The following is an 18,950-nucleotide window of genomic DNA, read 5'->3' as shown; positions in this document are numbered from 1 at the left end:
GATGGATTAAAAAAGGAAGAAAAAAAAAAACAAAACTAAAAAAACACATCATAAATCCAGCACAATTCAATTCTTGTGGCTGGATCATCTACTTTACCACGGCATGATACACTCAACCTGTGCTGCCCCAGGGTGTATGTGAGCGTACGAGCAGAAGTGAGGAACTCACGTGTTGTTGATGATCTGAAATCTGTCGCCTTTCTTGAAGGACAGATCATCTGATGTCCTGGCTTCATAATCATATAAGGCCACAAAGAAAGTGACACCGCCTGCAAGAAAATCAATACAGATTGAATGTGTAACATCAACAACAAATCAAAGACACAATAAAAGTATACCAAGAGCTAGTTAGCTGCTGATGCATTGAGAAATGTCCCAAGTAACTTAATTTTTCATTCAAAATTGAAGAATCCGATTCTATTTCAGCCACTTAAGAGTTTAGTTAAGTATTTATTGACATGCTGAATGAGCGTCCATTGATTTAGTTTCTGGCTCAGTTGTCTGTGCAGTCAGTTATCATTAGCCAGCTTTCCCTGTCTTGACTACATACACAATGGGTTCCCTTTTGATACAGTTCATTGCGAGAATCGCTACGGGGAATTCCTTCCGACGACTTAGTTGAAGCCCTTTTATAATAACGGCAATCCTGAGATCGGCAATGGTGTTTGAGCCCCGCCCCTTTAGGCGTGCAGTTGGCCTATATAAGCAGTTGCGCAACCACCATTTCTTCAGAATTTTCTTCCTTCAAGACAGCGACAGAATCTCTCGTCTTGAAAGCCCTCCATGCTTCGCCATCGAGATACACTACTTCAGCAGATGGGATCTTCTCTGCAGGTGTAGACAGGACAACTCATTGCCGGTACCACTCAGCGCATGCAATAAAAAGACTCACTCCTCCCCTGAAGTGTTCCGGCAAAGATTTTATCTGCCTCGCCATCGAAGACGTTTCTCGGTGAACAGGTTCTTCGCTTCAGACGCTCACTGTTGAGCAACGCAGCGCTTCAGCGAGACACCCCCACTTCCCGCAGTGTTCCAGCAGGAGATATTGCATCCTTTCCATATATACACTACCAGTGCGCATGCTCGACACACAAGCACATTTACATACTGTTCGCTTCCCCTCCTTGCTGGTGTTGCCAGGAGGCTTTACGCAGGCTGTTTCTGTGTACTGTGTTCACATAAACTAATCTGAAATGTGCTTGTCGCAAATATTGAGACACACATTCATATGCTGTTCATTCCCCAACAGAGTTCGCTGGGATGATACACAAATATGTTTATGTGTGTGGTGTTCACATGTGATTGTTCTCACATAAAAGAAAAAGCATTCGCTGTACGAGACGCACACACATCACACGCTTTCACTCCGCACCAGTGTTTGCCGGGATGTTACATGAAATGTTGTTTCTGTGTGATGATAAATAAAGAATGATTCTTACAAAAAAGAGAAAAGCACTCATGATGCCTAAACGAGACATACAAACATTCTCATTTCTCTCCCCCTCCTGGCCGGTGTTAGTTGGGACTGGGATATTACATAGAATGTTGCTTCTGTGTGTTATGTTTTAATAAAGGATGGTCCCGGCTTGGGATGCGCTTATGTTGCGCGCAGGAACTCACAATCTCCTCACAAAGAATGCGAAAGAGCTTGTTCCAAACTGCGCCGTACACAAAGGTTCTACAGCCAATGTCTTCCATTTCAAAGTAAGATGGCGGGCTTTGATCTGAGATGCTAGAATCAGGCTGAGGCGCACTGTGCGGCAGGCGGCCAGCCTTCGGCACAAAGCACTTCAGTCGTCTGGAAATACTAGCTGTCTCTAGCCTTGAAGGCTTTTCCGAGGTAGCGAATAACCATGTTCTGATTCGATCAGACATCATGACAGTGCTAGCTTATATAAATGCCATGCCTCGCCAGGGTGAATGTCATTCTGCAAGCTACAGCACTGTCTGTGAGAAGCCTCTATGCCCTAAGTGGCATGTGTTTACAAATTGGTGCTCTTCACGTGGCGAAGACTCAGTGAACTGCTTTATAGCTGAGATCCTTGCACTCCTCCAAGAGCGGCTGGACGTGGATCTCACCACATCGACGCTAAGGTAGCAACTACGTTGGTATTCCACCCCCTGGAGGCTGGCTCCTCCATGGGCAGACATGTTCTATTTTTCAATTCCTCAAGGGAGCGAGGCACTTAAACCCCACAAGCACTTCCAATAAGGAATACATTTTGTTAAATAGGGTTACATTTAGATTGTGTGTATTTATATGGTTCATACAGATTCTCAGGCTGAGATTAACTTCCATCTGGTTTTCACCATATGGGGTTATTCATTAATTCATACACTTGAAGATATTTCTTTAAGTCACCATCCTGTAGGCCTTGTGAGTTCCTATTCTTTTTCAGGTGTTTATACCTCCCCATAGCGATTCTCACAAGTTTATGAGAATATGGCTTCAAGGCAGCCTGGCACCAACAGTGTGCTGATACACAGTACTGGTTCTGGTTCTGATTCCTATTAACGATTAACTAACGATTCCTTAACTGTTCTATTAACGATTCTTACGTTTGAGGAATATATATATATATATATTTTATTTTTTTATTGAATTTACTGCCCTCAGCAGTCTGTTGCCAGATAATGAAATCATTTCAGATTTCGAGAGACCAGATATACCAAATCAGAAATAAAAGTAATTATTTCAAAAGGTATGTTACACAGGCTTTTTACAACTTCTCTAAGACTTTTTAGAAGCATAAATGTAATCCAATAACTACACATATATATATATATATATATATATATATATATATATATATATGTGTGTGTGTGTGTGTGTGTGTGTGTGTGTGTGTGTAGTTATTGGATAAATTATGTTTATTCATTCAGTGTTTTTTATATAAATCCACTGATTTATATAAAAACTCAATGTGTGTCTTTAACTACACATTGTCATATGAACAACCGCTGCCTGACTGAAGTCTTACAAGCCTTATACGAGTTAAACTGAATTGACATTTTTTGTGGCATAATGTTGATCACCACAAAAAAAAAAAAAAACATTTTACTCATCCCACCTTTTCTTTAAAAAAAAAAAATGCTAAAATTGAGGTAACGATGATGCACTTAGAAGTGAATGGGTCCAATTTTTGGAAGGGTTGAAAGGCAGAAATGTGAAGATTAAAATTTTACAAAAGCACAAATTAATTCTTCTGTTAAAACTTGCATATTATTTTAGCACTAAAGTCATTTAAATTGTAATTTTACTGTCACTGTAGGACTATGTTACTTCATCATGGCAACAAAGTTGCAAAATTGGATGCATCTTTACACAGAAAAGGTTAGTAAGTGTTTTTATCACACTAAAATCATGTTAACACGTATACTGTTTATGTGTTGTGTCTATACTTTTGACTTATTTTTACTTGTCCCTCCTTAAAAAAAATACTATTTTAAGTTTAACATTTTCAGATTGGCCCCATTCACTTCCATAGTAAGTGCCTCACTATTACCCAGATTTTGGCTTTTTTTTTTTATTTATTTTTTTTTTATATATATATTTTTTTAAGTAGGGACAAGTAAAAATAAGTTTTTGTGGTAATCAACATTAGTGGTGCACTCATCAGGGAATTTGAGGCCGATTCCGATCTTCGATTTTTTAACATTAAGATCGGCTGATACAGATACCGATTTTTCAATAAGTGCCCTTTGCCACATTTTTGCAAGTTATATTGTGCAGTTATATGTTTATGTCCCACACAGTAAAATGATGTTAACACTTTACAAAAAAGGTCCCATTTGTTAACATAATTTAACAACATTACTGTAGTTAACATGAACTAATGAACTTAATGTTGGTTACAACATATCCTATTACATTTTTTAAAACAAAAGTTGTATTAGTTAACATTAGTTAATGCACTATGAACTAACATGAACTAACAATGAACAATTGTAATTTTATTAACTAACATTATAATTAATAACGGCTGTAAAAATATATTGTTCATTGTTTGTTCATCATACCTAATGCAATAACTAATATTAACATATGGAACCTTTTTATAAAGTTACCAAAATTACATTAATTGTGAACTGCAAACATTTATTTGTATTGAAACAGTTATGAATAGTTCTGTTGTCAATATCAAAAGGTCACTGTGACATACTGGCAATCAAAAACCATGAGAGCAACACACACAGCAGAGATGCATTCAAAAATAAGAAAAATATATCCATTACAAGCTCTAAAACTTCTCCAGTGAGAAATCATTAATATCTATGATTTGTTTAAGGTCTTTGGTGTTTTGCTTAGTGAACACAAATCACTAATTATTAAGCAAATGCGTGAAGACCTGGTGCCATTATGGTTAAAATGTAATTGCTGTGATTAGTGGTAATGTGACCAACATTGATCTGATTTAAATTGGGATCCTCACAGAATAGTGCTGAGATTAAGTGACTGATGAGATATTGAGAGGACCTTGAGTGCCACATGTTTGACTGACACTATGAGTGAGCATACTGAAGGGAGTGAAGCTGAAAACGCTCATGATCGCTCAGTCTCTAGCGCTTAAACCGTCTGATTGTCACGATTCATGTTACATCACATATACTCGGATTTGTATACGCATGTTTATTTGTTGTTTAATTCGTTTTTATACCCGTTTGCAGTCTCTTTATCCTCTCCGTGCTCACAGTCAGAATTACTACCGTAATGACTCTAGAAAATGGGCAACTCTTACACATTGTAAGAGATGCAGTGTAATTCTTAAAAAATTTTAAAAACAAAATGGCATATTGACCTGAAAAGCAGCATGTCTGAAAGTTTACATTTGTGAATACTTAGTATTGCCAACAATTCACCCTCCAGAGACCACACTGTCATGCTTCAAGGTCTGAGAAAGTGCTCATTCTTTAGAGTAGCATTGTATGTGTGATTCCCTGCATGCTGCAAAAAAGTTCGGCCCTGATTCTAGGCACAATCGGCCAATTGACGATCACAGACTTAAGACGAAGATCGGCCGATTTAGATCAGTGGCCGATCGATTGGGGCACCCCTAATCTATGGAGCTAAATTTATGACTTAAGTCTTTGAAGCATATAAGCATGGTGAATTGCTCTAATTGAAAAAATAAATGCATTGTATTATCAGTACTTGCATTTAAAAGCGTTGAATTTACAGTGCTTGCATTTTGGGCAGCTGGAATTTAACATGGTTGTATTTTTAAACATTGAATATTTAATTTGGAAACATTTCACAACTAATTTCATTATTAAAATTTAAACAATAAATATTCACCTTCCAAAGTTTGTTTTCAAAATATTCAGTTCATTTGAAAATACCATCTAGATTTTTCGACAGGTAAATTTCAGCCTGTTCCATTTCGCTTAACAAAATTAGCTTCCTCAAATTCAGTGGTTCAAATTCGGTTGGAAATTCAAACTTCCACATCTGGGAACTGCAGGAAAAGCAGCAGAGTACTGATGCACAATCTCAATCTGATGCTATTCGTTCTCACCAGTAGGTGGTGCAATGCGATCGGGTGTTGACTGCTGAAGACCAAAGCTACAGACAGAGAGAACAGCCATGTACGTTTTGATGGTTTGGTTTTCAATTTGAAAAGAAATTAGCAGAAACAAGAAAATAAAATAAAATATTACAATAAAAATAATAAAAGCCTAAATCAATAAACAACAGGCCTACCTTTGTGCACGAGTTGGTACAAAGTGGTCGCATGATATTAAATTCAGAAGGAATGATGTCGATGTTATACTGTATCTGCGGGGAATTGTCTGTCTTGGTGCGTCTTCCCATATTCCTTCTCTTTACAGACTCTTATCTTCCTCTCTGACACAGAAGGGCGCTGTCACGCACACATTGTTATGCACTGATGATCAGTTTGGGCGCAAAGCGCAGATCACCAATTAATCAGTTAATGTTTGTACATTTACCCTATGTTAATGCTTTCACCGCCTTATTGTGCACATGAAATAGGCCTGCCAACACGTAAACCTCTTTATACTTTTTATATCTTCACAGACCCTAGAAGCTTGCACCCCGATGGTCAACCCATAAATGATAAATGAAACATTGCAAACACACATTTGATGAACAAAGCAATGATTGTGTAAAAACAGTAGAGCGTAGTCTCCAGCAAGAAAAAAATAAAATAAAAAAATTACAAAACTATGTATTTAATTATATAGTTAATTCGTTTGATTATTTAAGAAAATACATTTTAACATTTCTCAGTGAGCTAAATTACAAGCATTTATAAAGTTATGCACAAATCTATGAATGAGCGACACTATACGGTCAGATTTCAGCACTTCACAATGGACAGCAAAGAAGCACTTAAGTTTGTGTTAAGTGCAGGTTTGGAAAACGCAAGAGAAAAGGGAAAGAACGTTCGCAACTTCGCATGTAGAGAATGCTCTTAAGAGCTAAGACCCATAGTTATCGGAAAAGCACGCAGCCTTTGTTTCTCATGATCAATGCACTTGGCTGGGAGTGCTCTCCGTTTCAGTTTTAAGTGCTTAGAAGCAATGGCAGCTTAGAAAGAAATGGCATACAAAGAAAATAGTGCAAAACAACGTACATAAATGAAAAGAAATGCCAAGAGATATAAAGCTCTCGCTCCCTCATTGCACATGCGTTTTGTGCAGTGTAGGCGGTGCTCGCTTTGCGGTTTCAGGGCGGCCGTTGCCATATTACAATGAACAAGAACTCCATTGTGCCAAGTCACATACACACATTTGTATTAACTAAAACCTGAAACTAAAAACATAATTAAACAAGTTTCATTATCCAAAGTCGTTTTGGATCTGTTTTACCGTACCTCAAGTAGAAGTGCCCTGTCAAAACTGTTTAATTAAGATGCAGTTGACCACAGATTTTAAACTGGGCTCACTTTGTTTCATTAACTGTTGCACTTCATATAGTAGTTAAATAAAATCAGCAGATAGTCAGTTAAATAATAGAAGTCAGTTGAATCATAATCGGTTGTTACATGAGATAAACAAATGATAAAATAAAAATGGCACTTGTGTTTATTGTTGATTTGTCTATCTTTGATTTGCCAACAAGAAAACCTGATGCAAATTTAGAGTAGCATTTACTTTTATTTGTTGTTTATAATTTCATTAGGATTAAGTGAAATATTTTTGGGAATGGTTTATGATTAGCATTGACAACATGTCACCCACTGAAATCAGTTCATTGTAAAATTAGGTTTCATTTTGCAGATTATTTTAACCTGGCAAATCTACTTGTGCACTCATATGCTCCCAAGACCTGGCTTTAAAATAATCTCTCTTCATGAGATTTTCAAAGGATCATGTAGTTTGGTAATTTTAATTACATGTATCTTTTCCTCCATGTTTTAAGCAATCTGATATGAGCTCAGTAAATTGTTGTATGATTGGCTGTGAATAATAAGGCATTCATGTGAATTCAATGACTGCTGCAGAGGCTCAGAAAAAGATTAAATATTTTACCTCTCAGGGCACCTGTCACGAAGAGCCGGTCACGTGAAAGCGGCAGGATATTGGGTGCATGAGCACCGCTTACATGCCGCCACCGTACCACTAGAAAAACCACCTGCGATTTGCCGCTTTCCGCATGCCTTTCATTGGAAATGAACAAGATACTCGTAAAAGCGAATGTTCTAAAAGCTTGCTAGTGTGTAACAGCTTTTAGAACGTTCGCTTTGACACATCCAGTGTAGACAGCTACAAGCTGTCATGGCGCATTGCGCACCCGGTGTAGACATCAACATTGATTACGCCAGACAATCGACCAGAAGTCTGAAAAAAAGGTAAAGGCCGTTTCACATGGGATGCGGCAAGCGGTAAAATTGCCACGCGGCTGCCGCTTTAGTGGAAGCTTTTTGTGCAGTCAAGGTGGTGCTAGAGTCGCGATTTCAGGGGCGGCTATTGCCATAGTTACAATCAACAAGAATTCACAATGTCACCTACACGCACACAGAGGCAGCAGCAGACTTGCAATGTACAGTTGAAGTCAGAAGTTTACATACACCTTAGCCAAATACATTTACACTCAGTTTTTCACAATTCCTGACTTTTAATTGTAGAAAACATTCCCTGTCTTAGGTCAGTTCGGATCACTATTTTATTTTAAGAATGTGAAATGTCAGAATAGTAGTAGAGAGAATGGTTTATTTCAGCTTTTCTTTCTTTCATCACATTCCAGTGGGTCAGAAGTTTACATACACTTTGTTGTCCTTAAGTCATTTTGCCACAACTTTGGAGGTAGGCTTGGGGTCATTGTCCATTTGGAAGACCCATTTGCGACCGATCTTTAACTTCCTGGCTGATGTCCTGAGATGTTGCTTCAATATTTCCATATAATTTTCCTTCCTCATGATGCCATCTATTTTGTGAAGTGCACCAGTCCCTACTGCAGCAAAGCACCCAACCCCACCCCCAACACGATGCTGCCACCCCCCTGCTTCATGGCTGGGATGGTGTTCTTTGGCTTGCAAGCCTCACACTTTTTCCTCCAAACATAACAATGGACATTATGGCCAAACAATTAAATTTTTGTTTCATCAGACTAGAGGACATTTCTCCAAAAAGTAAGATCTTTGTCCCCATGTGCACTTGCAAACTGTAGTCTGGCTTTTTTATAGCGGTTTTGGAGCATTGGATTCTTCCTTGCTGAGCAGCCATTCAGGTTATGTCAATATAGAACTCGTTTTACTGTGGATATAGATACTTGTCTACCTGTTTCCTCCAGCATCTTCACAAGGTCAGTTCTGGGATTGATTTGCACTTTTCGCACCAAACTACATTCATCTCTAGGAGACAGAATGCGTATCCTTTCTGAGCGGTTTGATGACTGTGTCGTCCCATGGTGTTTATACTTGCGTACTATTGTCTGTACAGATGAATGTGGTACCTTCAGGCATTTGGAAATTGCTCACAAGGATGAATTGTGGAGGTCCACAATTCCAAGCTGCTTAAAGGCACAGATAACTTAGTGTATGTAAACTTCTGACCCACTGGAATTGAGATAGTCAATTAAAAGTGAAACAATCTGTCTGTAAACAATTGTTGGAAAAATTACTTGTGTCATGCACAAAGCAGATGTCCTAAATGACTTGCCAAAACTATAGTTTGCTAATATGAAATCTGCGGAGTGGTTAAAAAAATGAGTTTTAATGACTTCAACCTAAGCGTATGTAAACTTCTAATCTCAACTGTATGTGAAAGAAATAGTCTGTACCTATTTTACCTCACCTGATTGAGAAGTGCCCTGGCAACACTCTACTGTAAAATTTAGATACAGTTGGCCCAAACAGATTTTAGAATGGGCTCACATTGTTTCTTTAACTGTGTATATTTTATAGTAGTTATATCAAATCATTAGTTGTTCAGTTAAGTCATAATCAGATGAGAACATGAAATTTGAGATAAAACATGACATAAATGAATGATAAATGGCATTTGTGTTTATTGTTGATTTGTGTATGTCTGTGATCTGCTTATTATTTTGCAAATCATAATCATGTTTTATTTGTTGCCATTTATAATTTCATTAGAATTAAGTAAAATACTTTGTGTAAGGTTTATGACTAGCATAGAGCTTCATGACACCCACTGAGTTCTGTTAATTTCCTTTCCTTTTTTTTTTTTTTTTTTTTTAGCTAAATTTAATTTTTACACTTTATTTTACCAGGCAAACCAACTCAAACTTTTTAAAACCTCTACGAGATTTGAGGCATAATATAACTCTGGAAATTCCACTTCCACGTTTTCAGCAGTGTGCTATGAGCTCAGTAAAATGTATGATTTAAAAAAATATATATATTTTTGATCCGTGCGCGTGAAAGCGGCAGGATTTTTGGTGTATGACCACTGCTTGCGTGCTGCCTGCGCACTGCTAGCAAAACAGACCTCGATTTGCCGCTTTCCACGTGCTTCTCATTGAAAGTGAACTAGACACTTGCGCTTGCCACATCATCCGTTTATATCTATTTTATGAATTATTATTATTAATCTTGGCTGGGTTTCCTGAAGCACTATGTAGGACATTAGTAGCACTTTAGTACTTAATCTCTAAGGCATGTTTCGCAAAAGCATCGTTATCTAAGTAGTTCGTAAAAACGTTTATAAATTAACGCTCTTGAACCACACTTAAGTCTATTGACTGCAACTTAAACATATCTTTCTGGCATCTTTCACAGTATATCAAAGACAATGGGACATTTAATAAATTGTATTAATATATTTTGATCATTGGAAAGCCATTGTAAACTATTTCAGAGTATAAAAATGTGTTGAAAAAATCGCTATGAAATCAATAAACAGTCTCCACAGTCATGCAACATGATAGGTCTAAATTTACATGACCTATCACATTTACATTTACAGTACAACATTATATTAACCTTCACTGATAAGCATAATTGTAATGGCAATAGAAAGATGTTCTTAAACAGATTAAGACAACATGTGAGTAATGTGACCACGCAGTTTAGAAATTAAATAAATATGCCTTAATTCCTGGACTCAAGATGGCGCCGAGTATGGCTGCTGTGTTGCGAGCTCCGACACAACATAGTAGTGTTTTGTTTGTTTTGTTCACAATTCTTATGTTTTTTATCTTGGATGTTGTCTGCCTTATTGTCTACGACAGAAAAACACTTTTGGACATTGGTTCAGCAATTTCACACCGTAAACCGGACTTCAAATTTCTCAATGCCGACCCGCTGTTTACAAACACGCAAGCGGAGCCCTTTGTCTGGGTAGCATGGCCGCGGAAGATACAAGGGACTGCTGCATTATCTGCCTTACGGAAACTTGGATGTCTGCGGAGATTCCAGACTCAGCCATTGAACCCACGGGGTTCTCCGTGCACCGAGCGGACAGAGCGAAAGACCTCTCAGGTAAAAGCAGAGGAGGTGGTGTATGTTTTATGATCGACAAATCCTGGTGTGATCAGAGGAACGTACATTCTATCAAGTCTTTCTGCTCTCCTGATCTGGAATTTCTCATGCTTCTGTGTCAACAATTCTGGCTACCGAGGGAATACACAGCGGTCATTATCACAGCTGTGTACATTCCCCCACAAGCCGACACAGACCGAGCAACCAAGGAACTGTATGGGAGTATAAGTGAGCAGGAAACCGCACACCCTGAGGCCACGTTCATTGTGACCGGGGACTTTAATAAATCCAGTTTAAAATCAGTCGCACCAAAACACCACCAGCACATTAGTTTCAACACACGAGGGGACCGGGTTTTGGACCATTGCTACTCTCCCTTCCGGGATGGCTACAAATCCCTCCCCCGCCCACCATTTGGCAAATCGGACCACTCTTCCATTCTGCTTCTGCCCGCTTACAGGCAGAAACTGAAACAGGAAGCACCCACCCTCAGAATGATCCAGTGCTGGTCGGACCAATCAGATTCTATGCTACAAGACTGTTTTGATCACACGGACTGGGAGATGTTCCGGTCTGCCTCTGATGACGACATCGAGCTTTACGCTGATAGTGTAATGTGTTTCATCAGAACGTGCGTAGAGGACATGGTTCCGACCAGAACAATACGGATCTATCCGAATCAGAAACCTTGGATTAATAGCGATGTTCGCGCGGCACTTAATGTGCGGACCTCCGCTTTTAATTCCGGGAACGCGGAGGAGCATAAACAAGCCAGTCATGCCCTCCGAAAAACTATCAGAACCGCAAAACGCCAGTACAGGAACAAGACTGAAGGACAGTTTAACACCACTAACTCTAGAAGCATGTGGCAGGGAATTAACATCATCACGGACTTTAAAAGGAATAAACACTCCGCCATGAACACCGCTGCCTCTCTCCTGAATGAGCTAAATACTTTTTATGCTCGTTTTGAGGGAAATAACACCGCCCTCGCGGAGAGAGCTCTCGCGGCTGAAGCTACAGAGGTTAGTTCACTCTCCGTCTCTGTAGCGGATGTAACCCGATCCTTCCGACGGGTGAATATCCGCAAAGCCGCGGGCCCAGACGGCATTCCGGGCCGCGTCATCAGAGCGTGCGCGAACCAGCTGGCTGGTGTTTTTATGGACATTTTCAACCTTTCCCTCTCTTTGTCTGTAGTCCCCACATGCTTTAAAACATCCACCATTGTGCCTGTTCCAAAACAATCAAAAATAACTTGCTTAAATGACTGGCGTCCTGTTGCTCTGACCCCCATCATCAGCAAATGCTTTGAGAGACTAATCAGAGGTTACATCTGCTCTGTGCTGCCTCTCTCTCTTGACCCGCTGCAGTTTGCTTACCACAACAACCGCTCCACTGATGATGCCATTGCATCTACAATACACACTGCTCTCTCCCACCTGGAAAAAAAGAACACTTATGTGAGAATGCTGTTTGTAGACTACAGCTCAGCATTTAACACCATAGTGCCCTCCAAGCTAGATGAGAAACTCCGGGCTCTGGGCTTAAACAGCTCGCTGTGCAGCTGGATCCTGGACTTCCTGTCAAGCAGACGCCAGTTGGTTAGAATAGGCAGCAACATCTCCTCATCACTGACCCTCAACACTGGAGCACCGCAGGGCTGTGTTCTCAGCCCACTACTGTATTCCTTTTACACACATGACTGTGTGGCAACACATAGCTCCAATGCCATCATTAAGTTTGCTGATGACACAACGGTGGTAGGTCTGATCACTGACAATGATGAAACAGCCTACAGAGAGAAGGTGCACACTCTGACACACTGGTGTCAGGAGCACAACCTCTCCCTCAACATCAGTAAGACAAAGGAGCTTGTGGTGGACTTCAGAAGAAAAGACAGAGAACACAGTCCCATCACCACCAATGGAGCACCAGTGGAGAGAGTTCTGGGTGTCCACATCACTGAGGAACTCACATGGTCCATCCACACTGAAGTCGTTGTGAAGAAGGCTCATCAGCGCCTCTTCTTCTTGAGACGGCTGATGAAGTTTGGAATGAACCGCCACATCCTCACACGGTTCTACACCTGCGCTGTAGAGAGCATCCTGACTGGCTGCATCTCCGCCTGGTACGGCAATAGCACCACCCACAAAAGCAAAGCATTGTAAAGGGTGGTGCGAACTGCCAGACACATCATCGGAGGTGAGCTTCCCTCCCTCCAGGAAATATATACCAGGCGGTGTGTGATAAAAGCTCGGAGGATCATCAGAGACTCCAGCCACCCGAGCCATGAACTCACTGCTACCATCAGGTAGGCGGTATCGCAGCTTCAGGACCTGAACCAGCCGACTCCATGATAGCTTCTTCCCCCAAGCAATCAGACTTCTGAACTCTTGATCTCCCACGATCAAATACATCAGCACTGCACTTTATTACCCTTACTCTTATATCTCACACCGGACTGTCATAAATTATTTTATTATTATATTATATTCTCTCTTAACAACTGACTATCAACCGACAGCCTGAATGTCAATACAGTACATTCTATATATACTTTTTTATATATTTTTTTATTTTTTTTTATTGAATAATGTGTATATAGTGCGAATTGTATACTGTACAGTGTATGTTATTATTTGTATATTGTTGAGTGTAATTATGTGTATATCAGATGTTTAAATTGTGCTGTGTTAATTTGATGTTATTGTAAATTGGTACTGTCTCATCACTGTCACGACTGCTATGTTGATCGGAACTGCACCCAAGAGTTCAAACTGGCTCACCTATAGTCTTTTTACAAGGCAGTAACAAATTGGATAATGATGCCTAATTTCTTTAATTAAATCCTGTAATAGTTAGGTAATACATTTTTGCACCTCGACAAGGTCACAAACAACTGCATGTTTGTCAGTATTTCCAACATATTTTCATTTTGAGAAGATAAACTCATGGACATACTGGCTAAACTGATCAGCACCTTTGGACTGGACCGCTCCCGTAATGAAGCACTTAAATTCTACTTTGTAACGAGCAATCTACAAGCTGGTTTGGGAAAGGCATTACTCTATCGTAAAATAACGAGCAACATCAGTTAAGATGATTTTTAAAACTTAAGTTGCAACGTTATCGGGAAACCCAGCCCTTGTCTATTAAGATGCTCTTAGTTCTGTAGGATTACTCCAGAGCACTTGTAAATCTACGAGCATTTTCAAGTAGCTACTAAAGTTACGATGGCTTTGAAAATAAGCAAAACTAAGATGAATCGTAAGATGTACTCTACGATCTAGTCTTACAATGCTTTTGTAAAACAAGGCCCAGAGCTGTGCAGTGCGCTCACATCTGCAATTAAAAACTTGCGATTAGAAATTTGAATCCATTCACATGTGAGCGATAAGCTTTGTCTATCTAGGAAAATCCACAAATGTAGCATATTGACAGCGTTGCAACAAAAAAACGTGCAAAATGCGTCTGATGTCTATTTTGCCATCGCAAAATCTCGGACACGGCTTCTGGGTGGGGGTAATGCTCCCTCTGCACTGTATCACGTAGCTGCACTCAAGAGACGCAATCCATAATTTAATGAACTGTACGTAAAAACAAGAGCAGGAGAAATTGAGAGGCGATCAAATAAAATCAAAATATTATTCTGTTTGCCCATCAAGTCATGCATGCGAGTCCTTTATCTAGATGTGAGACTTGAAAAGAACAAGCTTAAAGATGTTGAACTTTGACACAGTAACACTGAATTCTACATGTTTTTTTTGTAGAAAAACCATGCCAAGTGTTCCTCTAAAAGACTTTTCATATTAGTAGTCGACAGATAATGTATAATTAATATAATAACATTATAATGAATATAATTTATAATTAATGTTAATAAAAATATTTATTAAAATGGTTGTATTCATTCTTGTAGTGTTTAATACAAAGCAGGAAATAGGAAAATTCATATTCTTTGGTGTGTTGGAGTTTCAGAAATGGCTAGAATTTATCTGAACATGAATATTAATAGTAATGCAAATATGTCATTATTATTATTTCAAAATGTAGTATGGATATAGGATTGATTATTTTGCACTCTATTTTAGTTTCTGTAAAACACTAAACAATTAAGTCAAGAATGTTTGAAGGTGAATTTAATTTGGTCAATACAAAGTGTTAGTCTCAGTCTCAGACAGCATGAAATGGCCACAGACCATTCACAGCAAGCATGATGTGAATTGCAGCATAAATTGCAAGAGCTGTCAGAAAATCCATTCAGATGGGCTGGCAGCTCTTATGAGGTGCACAGGTTTTTATCACTTTATCAGACAACAAAATGTTGTTTAGAGGCTACAATAATGAACACCTCTGTGGAAGAACTCTAGTCGAAAACTACTTGACTTTTGATTAGATTTGTCAAAGCTTGCTAACAACAACAACAACAAAAAACAGTTAAGAGTACTGCTTTAAACAGATGGTTAAAGCAGTTATTTGAATGAGCTATCACTTTGTTGATGTCATGCCACATTAAATAATAAAAATAAGTTTCGGGGTGCCTCCAAAAGAAATTGCCTAGGGCAACTCAATGTCTAGAACCAGCCCTGAATCACTGATTGCCATGTAGGCAGACATAGGCATAATAAAGTAGGGTGACCACAGTTTATTAAATTAATATATCAGATGCAATTATTCCAATAATATGATTTGCTGGAACATATTTTTTTTTTTATTTAATATTGTACCATTGTGAAAACTGAGCCTTGTTTATTTATTTATTTGCGTTTCCTGAACTATGTCAATATCTGCGTATTAATGTCCGGTGCTGAAGTATAATTCCAAAAAACCAAGGACTTCTACACAGTCGAGGATTTTTAAAATCAGAAATGTAATTGACAGACATACATTTTTTTTTTTTTTATCTTTTTTTTTATATATAAGCTGCAGCTTAAACTTTTATGATCATCTTAATTAAAGCCGCTTGTTATTTTACATAGGAGTATGCCTGTTTCCCAAAACAGCACTTAGATTGCTTGTTATAAAGTAGAACTTAAATGCTTCATTACGGGAGCTGTTCGGTCCAATGCTGAAACCTTGGCTAATATGTCCAGGAGTTTGTCTTCTCAACATGACAATAATGTAGAAATACTGACACACATGGAAATTATATGTAACCTTGTCAAGATGCCGAATGTTAATGACAATCACAGCAATTAAATAAATAATGATGACTTTGGTAAGATGGGGTTTCAGATTGATGCTCAACTTTATAGAGATTAATGATAGAAATATATGTATGTGAACGCATGCAATGTGAATCATAATAAGGGTCTCTAATGTTGCCAAAAGTTTTTTTTTTTTTTTTTGCTGGAAACTCAATGCACATGGTATTGTCATTTTTCTATTTCATAAAATACACCACACATTTCTTTCTTTTCCCAAATTACGTTTTTGAATTAGTAAAACCTGGGGTAGTACTTTTTGTCAGTTAGTGCAAACTGTCCCTTCATTTACCTGTGCCTTTGCCTTCTGGATTTTGGAAAATAATTAGGTAACATTCTAAAATAATTTAATCACATTTTATGACTAAATATTAAGCCTAATATTTGGATACATTAACAGGCCTACCAACTCCATTGATAAAAGTGTCAATTTGTTTAGGCTAATAAATTCATTATAATGTAACACGGAGCTAAATGGAAAAGAAATTTAGCGCTAACATTTTTTACATTTGTGAATGCCAATTGTTGTTAAAGTTACAAAAATTGTTTACTATTTTGTACTTCAGTCCTTGAACATAGTTTTCCCTTGGCACACCCAAAGTCTTGTTTCTGGCTATGGCTTTCCAATGATCCAAATATATCAATACAAGTTATTACACGTTCCTTATTCTCTGATAAACTGTAAAAATGCGAGAAAGATACATTTAAGTTGTACTTATGACTTTAGAGCAGTTAAAATCCCTCTTTAATTTACAAAATCTTTACTACTTTGATGCTTTTTGGGAAACGCGCCAAAGAGTACTATTTTAGTGATACTAACGTTCTACTTGGACAAAAAAAAATGGACAAATAAGTGAAATGAGACAAAAAAAAAAAATTCCAATTCGGGACTGGTCACCCTACTACATTATTCGTAATGCCTACCTACACAGCAATCAGCGCTTCAAACATCTGAGTTATGTAATAACCTGGACAATGTATCTGCAATCTTTTTATAAACACTTTTAAAAGCCAATGCAATCCACATACTGGTCTGTGCTTCACTACAACGTCAATGGATTGCGTTGTAAGCAGCTTCGCCACACCTTTTGATAGAGATTTTGATAGCCGTCAGCTAAATAAAACAGGCTGTGTCTGAGATGTAGGCTAAGAAATTTTGTGTGCAGATGCAAGGGACATCGATAGGCTATTTCTAAAACAGCCAACTAATATTTCTTTGGCACACGAGTTGCAGAACCCATGCCTACGCAGAAGAATGTTGGCACGAAGCCCTGTCTATAGACCCTTCCCTGACTAGTACGGTTTGTGTCACAGACATTCCTTAGTCCAGTTGCTTAATGAGAGAGAGATAATATGTAGTTGCATTAAAAGTTGAGCAGCAGTGGATAATCATTCTGTTGCACTGCATTGAGGAACTGATGATGAACCAATCAGTGGAAAGGTGTGTTTCATGCCCACCCACATGAGCAAACCAAATATGTATCTATTTTCTACTAGGGCTGGGCAATAAAACAATCTTGATATTTATCGTGATAAACTCCAAGATATCGATGATTAGCTATTGAGTAGTTTTCGATTTTTAGCCTAGACGATCAGGTGCATGTTGCTAAAAACGCAAGCACTTCAGCTTTCTTATCGTACGTTTCCACTTGTATGTGGTGAGCGAAGGTGTGCGATCAATTCCTTCCTATGGAAGCGGAGTGCCACGCTTGCGAGGTGGATTGTAGAATTGACAGCAGTGTGGGGCAAGCTGTTCCCTAGCGTTGGGAGTGGCTTTGAGCGGATTTCTTCCGTGTCAGTGGAAACGCAGCCTCAGACTGTATGAAGTTGCTAATGTCCCCACTATGCCAGTCACCGCTTTCCGGGATTGATTCCATCTGGACTATAAGACATCACGGTGGCGGTTGCGCCCTCTCATCGTCTCTAGTGAGCAGCGCAACAAAATAACAGTGCTGATTACACCATATCTAATCTTTCTGTGCTGTTCTTGAATACGTTTCCTCTTTTCCCCGCATGTGAGTAAACATGAGGCGCCACATAAGTTATCGTGGTTCCAGAGCGCCTTTAGACCATAATGTTTAAATTTAGTACTAGGTTCCCAGCCCTAGTATGCAGAGTAATGTACTCTGCCCACTCACTGACATTGACAAGTACTTGACTGACATTGATATAAACTCTCCAGATTCTCCCTGGAGATGATTTCCATCAGGCCACACTGGACTGAGCGTTCAACCGAGGGCTATTATATTAAAGCGGCCTATAAAAGAAGATCTGTGAGCAGCACTTGTCATGTGATAGGACACGGTGCAATAATTACACTATTTAGAAACCAACTGATAACAACTACTCCATTTACAAAGCACAGACAAAGATCTAATTATTTCTCTTTTCTGGTGTAGACACACATCACATTTATAACCAGCCCCTTTGAGTCAAAGAGATTTATTATTCATTATTATTCCATAAAAGTGCTTACCATCTGCAAGCAACCAAACATCAAAAACAACATTTCTCCTTATGGTGACCCAAAGTCCCTGAGCTTTTGAATGAGCTAGGACCGCAGTCAGGGTAGATGATATTTGATTTGACAAGTGAATAAGAGGTTGATTTATAGGGGAAAATACAGTAGATGTAGTAAAGCAATAAAGAGCTTCTTTCCAGTCACAAATTTTGTTTAGGGCTCTAGGGCTCACAAACCCTGGAATGGAGAATGACAAACCCTGTGATCCATGAGGCAAGCCATGGTATCAAAGATCTGATATAGTTTCTTAGGAATTCTTGTTTCCTCGAACAAAACTACTTCACAGAGATACAGGCAGTGCTCTTATCGTTTTTTTTA

At 38.8% G+C, this 18,950-nt stretch overlaps 1 protein-coding gene across 1 annotated transcript in view; it reads right to left on the bottom strand.

Annotated features, from left to right (window-relative positions):
• Nucleotides 1-18,950, bottom strand: part of LOC127441999 (tyrosine-protein kinase yes-like) — a 58,696-nt gene that overhangs the window by 25,263 nt on the left and 14,483 nt on the right. The window contains exon 3 of the mRNA XM_051699626.1: nt 170-269. Coding sequence (XP_051555586.1) covers nt 170-269 — 100 coding nt within the window. The remainder of the gene's footprint in view (nt 1-169; nt 270-18,950) is intronic.

This window comes from Myxocyprinus asiaticus, chromosome 6, assembly GCF_019703515.2.
Source record: "Myxocyprinus asiaticus isolate MX2 ecotype Aquarium Trade chromosome 6, UBuf_Myxa_2, whole genome shotgun sequence".
In the NCBI taxonomy this organism is placed as follows: Eukaryota; Metazoa; Chordata; class Actinopteri; order Cypriniformes; family Catostomidae; genus Myxocyprinus; species Myxocyprinus asiaticus.
This window is presented reverse-complemented; position numbering and strand designations above follow the sequence as displayed.